At 35.1% G+C, this 17,511-nt stretch overlaps 1 protein-coding gene across 1 annotated transcript; it reads right to left on the reverse strand.

The window, feature by feature from the left end:
* Nucleotides 1-344: 344 nt before the first annotated feature.
* On the reverse strand, nt 345-6,213 carry SDP6 (FAD-dependent oxidoreductase family protein). Its single transcript, XM_068635666.2, has 6 exons — nt 5,678-6,213; nt 3,752-4,225; nt 2,798-3,129; nt 2,213-2,373; nt 1,806-2,064; nt 345-877 (listed from the first exon to the last, which is right to left on the reverse strand). Exons 1-6 carry the CDS (start codon nt 6,039-6,041, stop codon nt 578-580), a joined length of 1,890 nt encoding a protein of 629 aa, XP_068491767.1. The 5' UTR covers nt 6,042-6,213; the 3' UTR covers nt 345-577.
* Nucleotides 6,214-17,511: the final 11,298 nt, after the last annotated feature.

Here is a 17,511-nt window from a genome sequence, read left to right on the forward strand (position 1 = left end):
AAAAAGTCTACAATCTTGAACTTTAAGAACATCTGGGGAAATCTTAGAACCATCATAGAATGAATAACATCATTGATTAATATTTTCAAATTGTTAAATATAATATTTAATAATAATTAAAATACTTTATTCAAATAAATTTAAATTATATTATTCAACCAAATCATTTAAGCAAACAGAAACAAAATTTGATATTAAATGTGTTTGCATTTTATAAAAAATATAAAATTCCTTATCCTTAAAATTGATATAGTCATTGTCCTCACAGTAGAAGTCCGGGCTTTGGTAATCATACAAAAGTAGAATTATTTTATTAAAAAGAAAACATTTATTACACATCAAAAAGATAGAAAAGTTATTCATTTCATTTATTTTCAATAAAAGATTTCTACTTTTCTATCTTGAACGTCAACTTTAGACCGAAAGTGCTTCAGTTAAGTGAATTCTATTCTGTATAACCCGCAATATTAAAAGAAGAAATAAATATGAAAAGCCAAAATACAAAGATGATTGGTAAAGTGTAAACTAAAGGCCTTGATTCCTTAATTTGATTGAATGCTTTGGCAGAAGTACAAAGCTAATTGTGTTTCCCATCATGGAACTTAGCATTTTTGGAGGATTTAAAAGTCCTCAAAAATTCTGTAGCCTTCTCCAACTCTTCCTTCTGCTTTGCATCGTCCCACTTGTGCTCGTTTGCCAAGATCTCAATCACACGAGGCAATGCTTTTCGTGCTGCATCAGTTTCAAGGAAAGCAAGACGAGTCCTCCTTGCAATGAAATCAACAGCAGATTCACAATACTCACTACGAGCACAGTAGGCCACTTCTGCCTCCAGATAAGGGTAACCGTGTGCAAGTCGTTTACCTAAACTTTCATTCTTAAAGGAAAAATACAGAATCAATTTTAACTGCACCACTTGTGAAACAACCAACATACTAGAACTCCTATAACATGCATGAAGCCTCTTAAGAGAAATATTACCATCTCATACCTGATCCTTATTGTTACAAAATGCATAATTATTATCAGTCAACATCTGTTACTGTTATTTACAATCACCAATAGGAAGGTCCAGAAAACAAAAATCCAATCCCATTTGTTTAGTTTCACGAATCGCATCAACCAGCAACCAAACTATTATGAAGATGCCCTACGACTCAGCAAAATTATATACGATAACATCCACAGCAATAGTTGAGTCTCTATACCATGGGTTATTAATACATAAAAAAATAAAAGTGAAACAGACTCGTTTATAACTTTGATGTCACGTAAATTGTTCAATTTTAATAAAAATTATTTCTCTCTCCATTTGTTTGTAATATAGGTGGAGGATTCTCGATACATCAGCACTCTTAATACGTGATACATCCCATAATAGATATCAGCTAAAAATAAAAGCTCATAAATTTGACAATATTTTGTAATGCGTTACACCACATCCAAAATGTCATATTTATGACAAATCATGTCTCTTTTATGTAAGGGTGGTGCCACCAAATAAATAACACTCATTTCCCAACTTAAAATAATAATATTTTAATAAAATCTGCTTTATTTTTTAATTTAAAATTTTAATATATTATTATATTATTAAAGTGGATTGTAAAATAAATGTAATTTTTTCAAAGGAGTGAAAAAGTATAATATTCCTTTTGCTAGCACTAGTAACTAAAAAATTGCCAACGTGACGCCAAATCACAAAAGGTACTAATCAAATATTCTATTTTACATTACGATGCATTTGTATATGTTTGTTGCTCAATGAAATTGACAATAAGGAATATAAAGTAATGCAAGCAAACCTGAGCAATGGCAGCCACACGCTCAGCCAATGTTCCATATGCCTGAGACAAGTGCCTTGCAGCGGCAGAATCCATTACCCCAGGAACAACTTTACCACTATGCGTACTTTTCATGCGTGTATACTGTTGAGCAAGAACTGTAAAAGATGAAGGCTCCCACCCTTCACCACCCACAAGACGGAGATTGTTGGTCACACATCCACTGGTGGGAGTCAGCTTTCCAGACTTAATAGCTGCATTAACAGCATCTTCTGCCATGCTGAAAAGACATTTTGGTCAGAATAATACCAATGTTGCTGGAATGCTGAGAAAAAGGCAACAATCATTAATTACATACTTGGTTAACGAAACAACACTTGAAAAAAACAGTTCAACAAAGAAACTTTAGCTGCACATTAAATAATTACCTCCGATAGGTAGTCCACTTGCCACCAGTGATGGTGACCAACCCAGGGTAATCCTCGCATACAACATGATCCCTTGAAATACTCTCGGTATTTTTGGCTGTTGGGTCCACTGCTAATGGGCGAATGCCACTCCAAGCAGAAAGAACGTCAGCGCGGCGTACCTACCGCGTTATTCATTCCCCATCAGCAAACAGTGAGGTATGGAGAAATCAATTATAATTCTTTCGAAGAAAAAAAAAACATGTAGATTAAGTGGATATTCACTAACATCATTTAATCAAGAATTACAAACACAAACCTAGATAAGAATAAAAGAAGAGGGAGGGGGTTTATGTGAAACGCATTCTCCTTTTCTTTTCCATTTTTTGTTTAGACAATCCATCATATTTCAAAACAAGCAATATCCATGAGATTTTTAAATTCTGAATCTAAATCAGGAATAAGAGAAAGGAAAAACACAATAACTTTTCCTGCTAGGTGTGAACTTAATCAATCAAACATCATCACATCAATGTATTCTGTCCACACCAATTCTTCAGAAAATAATAGTAAAAACAGTCATCTATATTGGCAGGTATAGCATACTTTAACATTAAGGTAACCGGAGATGGCATCCAATATAAATTGTATTTCATCTTCGTGTGGTTCTGGAAGAAAAGTAATGCTAGTACTAGAATCTGTAGTTCCAGCAACCGTTTTTCCCAGCCATGGCAACATAAAAACAACACGTCCATCCTTGGTTTTAGGGACAATTAAGCCCATTCCTTCAGGAGAATAATAATCAGGGAGTATAATGTGCACCCCACTGCTGGGAGAAATCATTTGCTGTGCATTTTTGTTTGCCATTTTCCTTATAGAGTCACAAAATGGTCCACCCGCATTCACAATTACTTTTGCATATGTATCAAACTCATTGCCTGCAGCATGTAAAATTACATAAAAAATAATTAACTATTAAGCTATACATAACTAATATTTAATTTTGATTCTTAAAACTAACATATTAAGACGTGCTCCCAAACTGTAATGTATATGCTTTTACCATACGTCCCACACAGAAGCAAGTTCTTTGTCTTAATTTCTATCAAATAGTATTTCACACTTCCAAAATAGTATTTTAATAGCCAGTTGATTACATCTTAAGTGAACCAACCTAGCTCATACAAATAAAAACATAGGAAACTATACGTAAAAAATCTGTTTATAAGCATCCATCCATGATGCAAAACTTGGAGTACCGTTCACATTTGACTTTACCAGAGACCAATAGTTCTACTTCATCAGCATTTATGTTTATTCCCTTAAGGGAAAAGGGGATTACCCAGGCTGTGAACATGTAGTTTAATCTAATCTAAAAATCTGCTACAGGGCAATAATGCTTCGAATTTCATTGTCTTACATATAAAGTGCAAGTTTCCTTGAACTACTCACATATACTATCCAAAAAATTTCTAATAAATACATACATACAATATACACACATATATATAGCAAATCTCGAGTGTCTCTATTAAAAGATAGAAATAAAAGGATATTTACCAGTTAAATTGTCCCGAATCCGTGCACCAATTATCCGTTTTCCATCATCATCCTTCAGTAAGGATACAACTTCAGCATGGTTCAGCACTGCTGCACCAGCTAAAGCAGCAGTGCAAGCCAAACCAACGTTAAGCCGTGCATCATTCATTTGCCCATCATAATAAACAACTGTGCCCCTTAGAATTCTATCATTTACCTTCCTTGCCAGAGTGGGAAAGAGATCAGCAGACTCTTTTGTAGAATAATATCTTGATATGTGCAACAGTTGTCTTCCTGCGACCAAATCATACATTTTCAAGCCGATCCAGTAGTACACTACTTCAAACCAGCTAAAACATGGAGTCATGCATGGCAATGCATGACATAGGTGTGGTGCATTGTCAATAACCTGTTTCCGTTCTTCAAGTGCATGAAGCACTAACTTGAATTGCCCGTAGTCAAGGTTAAAGACAGCTTTCTCCAGGTATCGAACACCTTATTCACAAAAACACTGACATATTAGATTTAGAAGTGTTTAGAAAATTTAATCTAAAAAATAAAACAGTGCATAATTTAATAAAACATTAAAAAAAAAGTACCCCTTTCCTCTTTATCTGTCTGTTGAAGTTTTTTTATATAGAAATCAATAAATGCAATAAATTTATTTTATCCTGATAAAAAAGTTTTAAGATTTCCTATTTTATCTTTTTTTTCATTTTTACATTAGAATATATATATATATATATATATATATAATGAAACATTGGCGGATAGTAAGAGTACAATTGATAAAAGAGTATTTAATATTATCTTCAACTTTAAAAATAATAGATAAAAAACAAAATCTTTTAAAAATACGACAATTAAAAAGGGATGAAGGGAATATAAACAGAACAGAATGACAGGTGAACACATGGAAGAACTCCGCCTGAAAACCTAATGCAAATGATATCTTAAAAACACTAGCTATTAGGCAGCAGCCAACTTGATTAAGAAGAAATTTGATAACGAATTATCCATTCTCTTCTTTTGCTTCTAACTCTTATCCATTCTCTTTCTTTCTTTCTTTCCCCATCTTCAAGGGCCTTAGCCCCCTCATGCTTCTTGATCTCAACAAGAAACGAGATAAGTGCTTAAACACGAAAACCTCGCTTTGACAAGGTGCAAAAGAAAGTGAAATTCTAACAATCAACTCCTCCAAAAGTTCAAACTGTTAGGTGAAGGGTTAACAAAGGTTATATATATATATATATATATATATATATATATATAATCTACAGAAATTCAAATTTGATTAGAAGAATGAAAATCATTTGACTGTATATAGAAGCTCTAATACCACGTACCAACTCTCTAAAGCTTATTTTTGTTAGGTAGACTCGTGCAGGATTTACACAAAGAAAAGGAATATGAGGAAGCAAAAGCCTTGAATACTTAATTAGGAATCATGGCCAATATCCAACCTGGAATATACCCAGTTCAAACAGATTGATGTTGTTCCATGTGCATATGTTCAGTTCTATCATCTTCTTAAAAAATAATTTTTCAAATCATAATAATCGACATACATTATTCACACATTATTACACCTAAAAAAACAACTAAATGATAATCACAAAATTGACCGAAAATAAAACTACTTAAACTGATAAAGGTCAAAAAACGGTCTGCAACACCACCGTGACGTCAAGGCTTAATACAACAGGTATTAGTGAAAGCATCGCTACATTTGTCCAAAAATTCCTGAAATATCAAATATTGCAACAAACCACACTGACCACTGTAGTTTAAAACGTTCCTTAAAACTGAAGGCTCTCGATTCCGAACAACGATTGAATTCATTAATGCAAATTCATTTAACAGAAAAGCAGAGAGAATTCTATCCATCACTGCTAAAGCATCAGTGATACAAAATAAACAAATCATAATCCATTCGCAACAATGTACCTCCATGAAGGAGCTTCGTGGACCGAGACGAAGTTCCCGCGGCGAAATCCTCCCTCTCCACGAGCCCGACACTGAGTCCTCGCGTCACGGCGTCGAGGGCGGCGCCGGAACCGGTAGCGCCGCCTCCGATGACGAGAACATCTAGCGGATTAGACTTGCAGGCGGCTGCGAGCACCGACTGCTGCGCCTCCCTGGCCGGCACGACGGCGCCGGGGTGGTGTACCTTCTTTCGTAGGGCCTCGAGGCGGTGATTGCCTCCATAGTCGCTGGCGGATATTAGAGGATCGTGCAGAATGACAGCCCCGCCGTACACGGCGGCGATGGCGGTGACAGTGACAGTGCCGAGTTTCCTGAGACGCGTCATGGCGGTGAGGAGAGAGAGAGAGAGAGAGAGGGAGAAGAGTGTGCGAATGAGGTGCAATGAAAAGCAGGGTGGAGGAAAATAAAACGGTTCGTGGAGTGGGATTGGGAGAGAGTTGAAAGCGAAAGTGTGGAAAGTGACAAATGTCAGAAGCTTCACCAGCAATTCTTTTTGTGTTTCAACTTCAAAATAGGGAATGGTCAATCTCATTCTTTATGCTCCCTCCACTTTAGGAAGTCAGCCGGAGAGCACTGTTTTCTATTAATAATAAATTCATATAATTTTCTTCCTTAAATTCTTTTACTTTTAAATTATTTCTTAAAAATATTTTTTTTATTGTTAACAATAATTTTTTATTTCTTAACAATCATTTATTATTTCATAATTAAGTATATTTGTTGATTAAAACTAATTTGTATATTATTTTAAATAGCAAAACCTAAGTGATATTGCACCTGTGTCCATATATAATATATAATAATCATATCAATTTTAATTTTATATATTTTAAAATAAAGCTCCATAAAGTTGTTTATAATCTACTAGGATGTCATTTATTAATTTCTTTTTATGTTATCTTTTAATTAGATACAAAAAAAATATTATTTGTTTAATAAAATAAATAACTAATCTCTATTTTTAAAAATAACGATTATAATTTTTTTAATATCATTTTTATAGAACTTTAATTGTATTTTTTAATTAAATATTCATTAAAATAATAAAATTGCATATTTTTTAATGTAATAAAAATGTGAATACACATGTATTAATAAAGATATTTTTTTCATTTTAAACTTTTTATTTTAGTATATAAAATGCATTATTGATTTTAATTTATTAATATATTTTATTTCATTATTTTATCTTTTAAATTTTGTAATTATTTTTAAATTAATTAACTATTTACAGTAAAAAACAACTATTTATTATAAACTTATGAAAATTATTAATTTTTTTATAATTACGTATTATAAACCTACCTGTATATAAATCTAATAATATAATTTTACAATAATTAATTATTTAATTATTTTACCATAACTAAATATCTTCTCATCCCTATGCTTTTCATTAGTCATAATTATTCTTCTTTGAAGAAAACTGATTCTTCAACTTCATTACTTTAATTTCTCTCCTTAAGGTTTACGGATTACGGTGTTATTTTCTATAAATTTGTTTATTTTGTTTTAATTTATGGAATTTGTTTATTTTCTCTTTTTATTTGTCATTTGAGTATTGATTTAAATAAGTTTTTATTTATGAAATTTGAAATAATTGTTTCTACTAGGGAGATGGGACCTAGAGAACAATTGAAGTCTTCTTCTCCTTCCTTCGGTCGGTCAGGTTGTTGGGTGATGAACTGTGGTTCTTCTTCTCGTCCTCTTGTTTCTCGTTTGGCACTCGGTCTTGGGTGAACACTGGATGGTGGGGGTACGTGCGAAGGCACTCCGACGCTCAAGTTAGTCAAGCGGGTGATGATATTCTGGTAGGTGAACAATAATAAATGACGTACCTTTTCTCCTTGGGATGCGTGCTATTTATATTATTCTAATGGGTCTACCTTGTTGGGCCCGTTTATCGGAGTGGATCCTGCTTAGGGTTGTATTACCTAATTCTTAATGACAGATTAACTTAACTGACCTTGGTTTGAGCATTAACGGTAATATGGGTCGGCCGTTGGGCAGGATTCCATGGTCCCGGTCGTCTCAGTCAGGCTTCCCCAGTCTTGATCGGGTAGACCATCAGCCTCGTCCTCTCGACCAAGTCTCTTAGGTCTCGGCCAGGGTTTCCTGGTCTCGGTCAGGTAGACCGGGTCTCGGGCGGCCAGGTGAATCTCGGTCAGGGAGACAAGGGGTCGGTCTCGCCCATACCGGTACAATAACTATTCTTAATCTTTATCAAATGTGTGAAATTTTGATTTAGCTTTTATAAAATATTTTTCTTTATTTTTAATTTGTTTATTTTTTTAATATTCATTTTAAAATAAATAATAACATTTATTTTACTAATTTTATGTTTTTTTAAGTGTCGCGTTTAACGTCATACGACAATATTATCATATGTTACTTATAATAGTAACTTTTTTTCAATATGTATAAACAATTAACTAATTTTAGGAGATAAAAAAAAAGTTTTCAATATTAGAAAAATTAAAGACAGAGAAAATAAAGACAGGCAACGGAATCGAAATTCCTTTATTTTACATAACTAAAAGTATATTTATGTATTTGAATATTTTCTATACAGTTAATCATTGTGCTGATAAAAAAAAAATACAGTTAATCATTGTTGTTTGATATAAGCATGTAGTGTATGAAATTCTTTTATATATGGATAATGTAATTAGGCCGAGAGATTAAAAAAATGTAATTGAATTATTTCTAGTACTTACAAGAATATTAAAAAATTAAAATAATATAAATTAATAATAGAACAAAATAACATTGTATCAAAATTTAATAAATAGGTGCAAAACATTAAAAATATACTTAGTAATTGTAAGGGTGAAAAGTACAAATTCAATGAAGTTAAAGTCTAACAACAACCATAGGCGATCTGTTTAACATGTAAGTAGGGTGTTTTTATTTGATAATCAAACAAATTGATTATGACTTTATCATCAGAGCCCCTTGCAGGTACACACACCCACCTGAGAGTGATCATGGACCTAGAAGTCGAAAGCTGAATCAAATCCAATAGTTTAGTGATGGTCCACATCCAGTAGCCGAGAACATGCCCAAGCACATATAACAGAGTCCATGCTAGTTGATCCAGTAGCCGAAAGCCCAAGTCAACAACAAGAGACTGAGAAGCCGAGAAGTCGAGAGGAGGGAGTTAATTGTTTCCAAGGCCCGTAAGAACATTTTAGCGCCCACCATGAAGTCGAGAAGCGAGTTAACTAAAGAGGTGAAGAATGGCAAGTAGAAGAAGAGACCAAGCGGGAGGACAACCAAAATGTCATGCCAATGGCTATGTTGATGAGGTTACAAGAGAAGTTTAAAACTCTAAAGAAAAGTAATGAAGAAAAGTTGAGTATGTTAAAGCTGAAAATGCATATATGAAGCGGAAGTTGAATGAAGAAACAGTTTTGAACACAACTTCATATGAAATTGTTCAACCAACATAGAGACTCTATTGTCCGAGAACTGGAAAAATTTGTGAGAAGACATCCTTTTTTAGAAGCAATCATAGAGACTCCATTGTCTAGAACTGGAAAAATACAACTATGGATAAGTACGATGGAAGCACGGACCCTGATGAACACATATCAATTTATACAACACATATAAGCTTGTATACCTGGAGTGACACCATCTTATGCCAAGTATTTCCAACCACACTAAAGGGAGCAGTTTTAAGTTGGTTTACTCATTTGCCACCATTATCTATTGATTGATTTGATACACTTGTTGAAAAGTTTGGAGCACAATTTGCTACAAGGCAACCACATCACTTGACTTCAATCACTTTGGTGAATATAAGGCAGGAGAAAGGAGAGTCACTCAGGTTGTTTATGGAGCATTTTGGAAAGGTTGCACTAAGTATACACAATCTAAGTCCATAACTAACAATGCACATATGATCACGGCATTAAGGTCGGGACCTTTTGCCGAAAGCCTTTGTAAAAAGCCAACAACTAATCTTGATGAGTTGAGACAACGTGCAACAAAGTTTATGCAAATGGAAGAGTTGAGGGAGCTTCGAAAATAGGTGAGGGCACATGGTGGAGTTGAAAAGAAACATAATGAAAGAGAAGAAGGGCAAAAATATAAAAGAGTTAGAGAAGGACCTCATGGACAAAAGTTTCCACATTATACACCTTTAAGCACTAATAGAGCTCGAATATTACAATAGGCAATGGCTGTAGAGATAATACCACCATCGAGAAAAACACGAACATCAGAACAAGCTGATCAAAGTAAGCACTGTCAATATAACAGAAATCATGGTCATCACACAGAAGAATGCATAGCTTTGAAAGACCAAATAGAAGAGTTAGTTCAGGTTGGGCAGTTAAAGCGTTTTGTAAGAGATGGAGGGATACTGAGAAGGGGAAGAAGTCCAAATCAAAGGGAAATGAGGTATGCGAGTAGAAGGTAAGAACATTTTTATAAGATGAAAGAAGGGAGGGAAGGGTCGAAAGAAGAGAAGAAAGAAATCGTCAAACTCCTCAAAGGAGTAGAAGCTGCGAACGAAGTTTGAGTAGGCCTATCAGAGGTTTTATCAACACTATATTCTGAAGGGTTTGCTTGAGGGGGAATGATATAAGGTTTGCAAGAGTAAGAAAGTATAAGGTTGAATCCTTGTAAACGTGTTTTTGGGGTGAGAGGTGGAAAATTCTTAGGATTTATGTTGACTAACAGAAGGATTAAAGCAAACCCTGACAAGTGTGAAAGAATCTGGAAAATGAGAAGTCCAACTAACTTAAAAGAAATTCAGAGGTTAGTTGGAAGATTGATTGCCTTAGCAAGATTCTTACCATTCCTAGTCGAAAGGATGAGACCTATAATCAAACGGTTGAGAAAAGTAGAAGCTTTCAAGTGGAATGAGTAGTGTGAGTAAACCTTCCTAATGATCAAGAAAATGTTAGTTGAACCCCCAATTTTAGTGAAACCAGCGTCATCTCAGCCCATCATTGTATACTTAGCTACTTCACATGAAGCCATAGGAGTAGCTTTGGTCCAAGAGTTCCCAAAACAAAAGCCAATCTACTTTGTGTGTCGAGCCCTACAAAATGCCGAAACTAGGTCTCAACTTGTAGAGAAAATAGCCATTACCTTGGTGTATGCAGCGAGACGTCTTCGACCATACTTTCAAAATCATCAGATAATAGTGAGAACCGATTGTCCGATAGCAAAAGTTTTGAGAAAACCAGAGCTTGCATGAAGAATGGTAGCGTGGTCAATCGAGCTTTCAGAGTTTGGAATAAAATATGAGTCGAGAGGAATAATCAAAGCACAATCTCTTGCAGATTTCATCATCGAGTTGCCGACAACACCATTGGAAGGAGACACGTGGACTTTATACATAGATGGGTCATCAAACAAGAAAGGAAGCAAAGCAGGAATAGTGTTGGAAAGGTCGAGAAATTTCCAACTCGAAACGAAATATTAAGCTTTAATTGCAGGTTTGTTGCTTGCTAGGGACATGAGAGCAATGATTGCAGAAGCGATTCTCAATTAACTATAGGACATATAAGAGGTGAGTACCAGGTAAAAGATCATTTGTTGTTACAATATTATCATAAAGTTTTAAATATCAAGCAAAAGTTCAACAAGCTCAAAATTGAGCATATTCTGATAGAACAAAATTCAAGAGTAGATTCGTTATCCAAGTTAGCCAGGCAAAGAAGACTTCTATGAATAGTATCAAGACTCTGTTGAACCAAGTGGGGTTCAATGGTTTGAAGAATCCAAATCCTTTGAAGGATGATGAAGCCTCTGCTTTGCTTGATGCTGTTGTGCTGGTTTAAGCTTTGTTCTGGGGTAGTTTAATGTTGTAATCAACCCTTAGATTAAATCTCAAAGCAATTAGCATCTCAATTTTAACAAAGTAAAATGTTTTTCAAACTAAGTTGAAACAACCGATTGTTTTGTCGAAACAACCGATTGTTTACACTTAGGTGTTTTGAGAAAGTTTGAAAACTGTTTTTGAATGGTGAATTTTGTTAAGTAACAAAACAACCGATTGATTCGAGGAAACAATCGATTGTTTGTTTTGAAACCATAACAGAAAAACTGTTTTCTTTGACTGAGCTTTAAATGCTTTAACTGAATACGCTCCAGTCATTAAATGCTTTGACCAATCTGTTTTAAATGCAATTAAGAGTTTGTTAAGATTTGATAACAAACTATATTCTTAGATATATTCTGAAAAACTGTTTTATGTTTTAAGAATCTTGAAACAAAGTTTTGAACTAAGAGTTTTTCAAAGAGTTCTGAAATTGCTTAAGAGTTGAGAGATTGATCAAGGTGCTGAATAGGATTCTACTTGTATTGATTTCAGATATTAATTTGTAACAAGTGTAATCTTTGTAAACTGCTGAACATTTTGTGTGTGTGTTTTGCTGAGATTGGTTGTGTGTTCTTGAGGTGTTCAAGATCAACAATCTTAGTGTTGGCCAAGGAGAGTGTGTTTCTTGAGGTGTTTAGGGTCATTCTCTTGGTTGTGGTGTAAGTGATCAAGTGGTGATTGCTTAGTGGATATCCTCAGGGTTTCTGAGAAGACTGGATGTAGCTCTTGTTTGGAGTGAACCAGTATAAACAACTGTGTACAATTTCTCTATCCCTATCTCTTTAATTCAGTTTTGATTTTTTGGAACTGGTATAAACAACCGATTGTTTCGCTAAAACAACCGATTGTTTTTCCAGCTTTGTGCTTTTGCTGATTGTTTTGGAAAAACTGAATGCTTAATCAAGGTGCTTTCAAAGAATTTTCATTCTAAGGTTAAAAGTTTGCAAAAATCCTTCTTAAACAATTCACCCCCGTCTTGTTTAAGGCCATATATTCTAACAATTGGCATCAAGAGCTTGGTTCTTGAAAGTTATTCAAGTTGATCTAAAAATCTTTTTTCTATGGCTGGAAAACTATCTTTTGAGGAGGGTGCTTCAATCTACAAACCACCTTTATTCTGTGGATTGAATTATAAGTTTTGGGAAGCAAGAATGAAAATCTTTATTGAATCCATTGATCAAAGAATTAGGGACTCAATTGAGAATGGTCCTTACATTCCAAAGTTCAAAAAGGAAAATGCTTTCTTTACAAAACCTTTGTCCAAATGGACAGATGATGAATGTAAGATGGCTCAGCTTGATAAGTCTGCTCAAAATATTATAGCTTCTGCACTAGAAACTAATGAATTTTTCAGAATATCAAAGTGCAAAACTGCTAAGGAAATGTGGGAGACACTCAAGGCTGCTCATGAACCAAAGGAAGCAATGACAAAGAGTCAAGCAAGAAGAAAGAAAAGGCAAAACAAGAAAAAGCCTCAATCTTTGCTTAATGGCCAGAAGGGAGGATGACTCATGTAGTGTAAGTTCATCAAACTCTTCAAACTCTGAAAATTATGGTCAATTGCTTCAAGCCTTTCAAGAAACTCATGAAGAAGCCAACCGATTGGCTCTCTTGAACAATTGATTGAAAGAAAAGAATAGTTGGCTTGAAAACGGAGTAAAGGCACTGGAAGAGGATTTAGAAAATTCAAAAATGGATTTTGAAAATCTGGAAATCATTTACAAAAACTCCTCTTGCAAGTGTGATACTCTAGTTTGTGATAATTGCGAAAATCTTGAAAAGAAGGTCCATTATCTTGTTAAAACAGTGGATAAGCTTTCTAAAGGCCAATCTAACTTTGAGAGTGTGCTAGCATCTCAAAATTGTGTTTTTGGAAAATCTGGATTGGGTTTTAATCCACAAAACAAGCAAGATAGATTTTCAAAATCATTTTCGAAAATGCCAGAAAAACAATCGATTGGACCATCGAAACAACCGATTGTTACATGCTTCTATTGCATGAAAAGAGGTCATTCTGTGCGATTCTGTAAAATCAGAAAACATGTTGTTCCTAAAGGGCTTATGAAGTGGATTCCCAAGAAAAATAAAGCTTGTATTGATGAGTATAAACCAAATGGACCCACATTCATAAGGGGACCAAACCTATGTACTTGAAAATCTTTTTTGTAGGACATCTTGGAGGAAAGAAAACAACTTTGGTACTTGGACAGTGGATGCTCCAAGCATATGACAGGGGACAAATCAAAGTTCCTGAGAATCCTTCAAGCAAGAGGGTCATGTCACCTATGGAGACAACAACAAAGGAAGAATTCTTGGAAAAGGATCCATAGGAGATGAAAGCATCTTGGTGATTCATGATGTGCTCTTTGTTGAAGGCCTAAAGCATAATCTTCTTAGTATTAGCCAACTATGTGACAAGGGGTATCAAGTGATGTTCAAGACAAACACATGTGAAATCTATCTACCCAACACCAAAGAGGTAATGTTGGTAGGTAAGAGAGTTAATAATGTGTATCTTCTAGATATCTCTTCACCATGTTCAATTGGATGTCTTCTATCCAAGCAAGATGAATCTTGGCTTTGGCATAGAAGAATTGCTCATATTCACATGAATCATTTGAACAAGCTAATATCAAAAGATCTTGTGATTGGGCTGCCAAAACTCAAGTTTAAGAGGGATCACATTTGTGAAGCTTGCCAAAAGGGGAAACAAGTGAAAAGTTCTTTTCAAACCAAAAATATTGTCTCTTCATTGAGACCTTTTGAACTCCTTCACATGGATCTCTTTGGACCCTCTAGAACTATGAGTCTTGGTGGAAATTATTATGCTCTTGTTATTGTTGATGATTTCTCTAGGTACTCTTGGACTTTGTTCTTAGAATCAAAGAGTGATGCCTTTGCTGCATTCAAAAAGTTAGCAATAAGGCTTGAAAACACAAAGAACAGCAACATAGGCTCCATAAGGAGTGACCATCGAGGAGAATTCCAAAATGAGAAGTTTGCAAAGTTTTGTGAGAAGTTGGGGATTCTACATAATTTCTCTGCTCCAAGAACACCACAACAAAATGGAGTTGTAGAGAGGAAGAACAAATCTCTTGAAGAGCTTGCAAGGACAATGCTTAGTGAGTCATCACTTCCTAAGTATTTTTGGGCAGATGCAGTGAGCACCTCTTGTTATGTGATGAATAGGGTGCTTATAAGGCCCATTTTGAAGAAAACTCCATATGAACTTTTCAATGGAAGGAAGCCTAACATCAGTCACCTCAAAGTCTTTGGTTGTAGCTGTTTCGTTCTCAACAATGGAAAGGAAAGCTTGGGAAAGTTTGATGAGAAAGCTGACCTTGGCATTTTCATTGGTTATTCTCTCACAAGCCATGCATATAGAGTCTACAACAAAAGATTGATGACTGTAGAAGAATCAGTTCATGTAGTCTTTGATGAGGTAGATCGCAAAATCAGTGAGAACCCAAAGATCAGTGCTGAGGAAGACGAACAAAGCATCAATTTGGAAAAGCTGGATATCTGTGCAGAAAAACAACTGGTTGATTCGCAGAAACAACCGATTGAAATTCTGCAACAGAGTGAGCTGCCCAAAGAGTGGAGGATTCCTAGAGATCTCTCAGTGGATAACATCATAGGGCAGATAAAGGAAGGTGTCTCCACACGTAGCTCCATCTCAAACTACTGCAGGCACACAACTTTTGTTTCTCAAATTGAACCAAAGTCAATTGAAGAAGCTCTCAAGGATGAGAAGTGGGTTGAAGCTATGCATGAAGAGCTAAACCAATTTGAAAGAAATGAGGTATGGTTTCTTGTCCCTAAAACTAATGAAATGAATATTATTGGTTTAAAATGGGTTTTCACGAACAAGCTAGATGAGGATGGAGTGATCACTAGAAACAAAGCAAGGCTAGTTGCCAAAGGCTACAATCAAGAAGAGGGCATAGACTATGGTGAAACCTTTGCTCCTGTGGCTAGATTGGAGGTTGTGAGGCTGCTGCTGGCTTTTGCATGTATGAGTGGTTTTAAACTCTTCCAAATGGATGTAAAGAGTGCCTTCTTGAATGACTACATCAATGAGGAAGTCTATGTAGATCAACCACCGGGTTTTGAAGATCACAAGTATCCCAACCATGTCTTCAAGTTGAAGAAAGCTTTGTATGGACTGAAACAAACTCCAAGGCAGTGGTATGAGAGGCTTAGCAACTTTCTGCTATCTCATGGTTATGAAAGAGGAATGGTAGACAAGACTCTCTTTAACAAGAAGTCAAATGCAAAAATAATTCTTGTGCAAATCTATGTTGATGACATCTTTGGTGCTACACAAGATAGGTTGTGTGAAGAATTTGTGGCTGCAATGAAAGGTGAGTTTGAAATGTCTATGATGGGAGAACTATCTTTCTTTCTTGGATTGCAGGTTAAACAAACAAAAGATGGGATCTTCTTAAGTCAATCAAAGTATTGCAAGGAAATTCTCAAAAAGTTTGAAATGGAGAATTGCAAAGAGGCAAGCACTCCAATGCCATCAAGCTGCTACATGGATGCAGATGCTGCTGGAAAGAGTATAGATCAAACAAAATACAGAGGTTTGATTGGATCATTGCTTTATCTAACAGCAAGTAGGCCGGACATCATGTTTGCGGTGTGTCTATGTGCAAGATATCAAGCAAATCCTAAAGAGTCACACTTCAAAGCTGCAAAAAGGATTTTGAAATATCTCAAAGGAACATCATCTGTAGGACTATGGTATCCTTCTCATTCTCCAATACATTTAATTGGTTATTCAGATTCTGACTTTGCAGGTTGCAAGCTAGATAGAAAGAGCACAAGTGGCACTTGTCACCTTCTTGGCTCAAGCCTAATCTCATGGCATAGCAAGAAGCAAGCATGTGTTGCTCTCTCTACTGTTGAGGCAGAATATATAGTTGTTGGTAGCTGCTGTGCACAGATCCTATTGCTCAAACAACAACTTGCAGATTTTGGTTTACAAATCAACAAAGTTCCTTTGATGTGTGATAACACAAGTGCAATAAATCTTACCAAAAATCAAATCCAGCACTCAAGGACCAAACATATTGAAATAAGACATCATTTCATCAGAGATCATGTGCAAAATGGGAACTGTGAAGTAAAGTTTGTGGAGACCAAACTGTAGCTAGCTGACATCTTCACAAAGCCTTTGCCAAAAGAGAGGTTTTTCTTCTTGAGAAATGAGTTAGGTATTCTTGATCTTAATAATCTCTCTTAAATCTGTCTTTGATACATGTTAAAGTCTATTTGTGAAGACAAATAGGGGGAGAATTATTGGTTCTTGTATATCTGTGTCTTATATGCAATAAAATGTTTAAATCTCTAAGTATAAAATTGTTTTCTGTTGCTGCTGATAGAAACAACCGATTGTTTCGTGTAAACAACCAATTGTTTATTATGTTTAAAGAGTTGTAATCTAACTTGCTGTTGTAAGAAGCTTTGGATAGTATGAATGTTTTCTCTGTAGGAACTGCTTCAGATTTAATCAGTACAACACAAGCACCAGGGATTTGTCTTCATCAAATAGGGGGAGATTGTTGAACCAAGTGGTGTTCAATGTTTTGAAGAATCCAAATCCTTTGAAGGATGATGAAGCCTCTGCTTTGCTTGATGCTGTTGTGCTGGTTTAAGCTTTGTTCTGGGGTAGTTTAATGTTGTAATCAACCCTTAGATTAAATCTCAAAGCAATTAGCATCTCAATTTTAACAAAGTAAAATGTTTTTCAAACTAAGTTGAAACAACCGATTGTTTTATCGAAACAACCGATTGTTTACACTTAGATGTTTTGAGAAAGTTTGAAAACTGTTTTTGAATGGTGAATTTTGTTAAGTAACAAAGCAACCGATTGATTCGAGGAAACAATCGATTGTTTGTTTTGAAACCATAACAGAAAAACTGTTTTCTTTGACTGAGCTTTAAATGCTTT

This window comes from Phaseolus vulgaris, chromosome 7, assembly GCF_051622355.1.
Source record: "Phaseolus vulgaris cultivar YP4 chromosome 7, ASM5162235v1, whole genome shotgun sequence".
Lineage (NCBI taxonomy): Eukaryota > Viridiplantae > Streptophyta > Magnoliopsida > Fabales > Fabaceae > Phaseolus > Phaseolus vulgaris.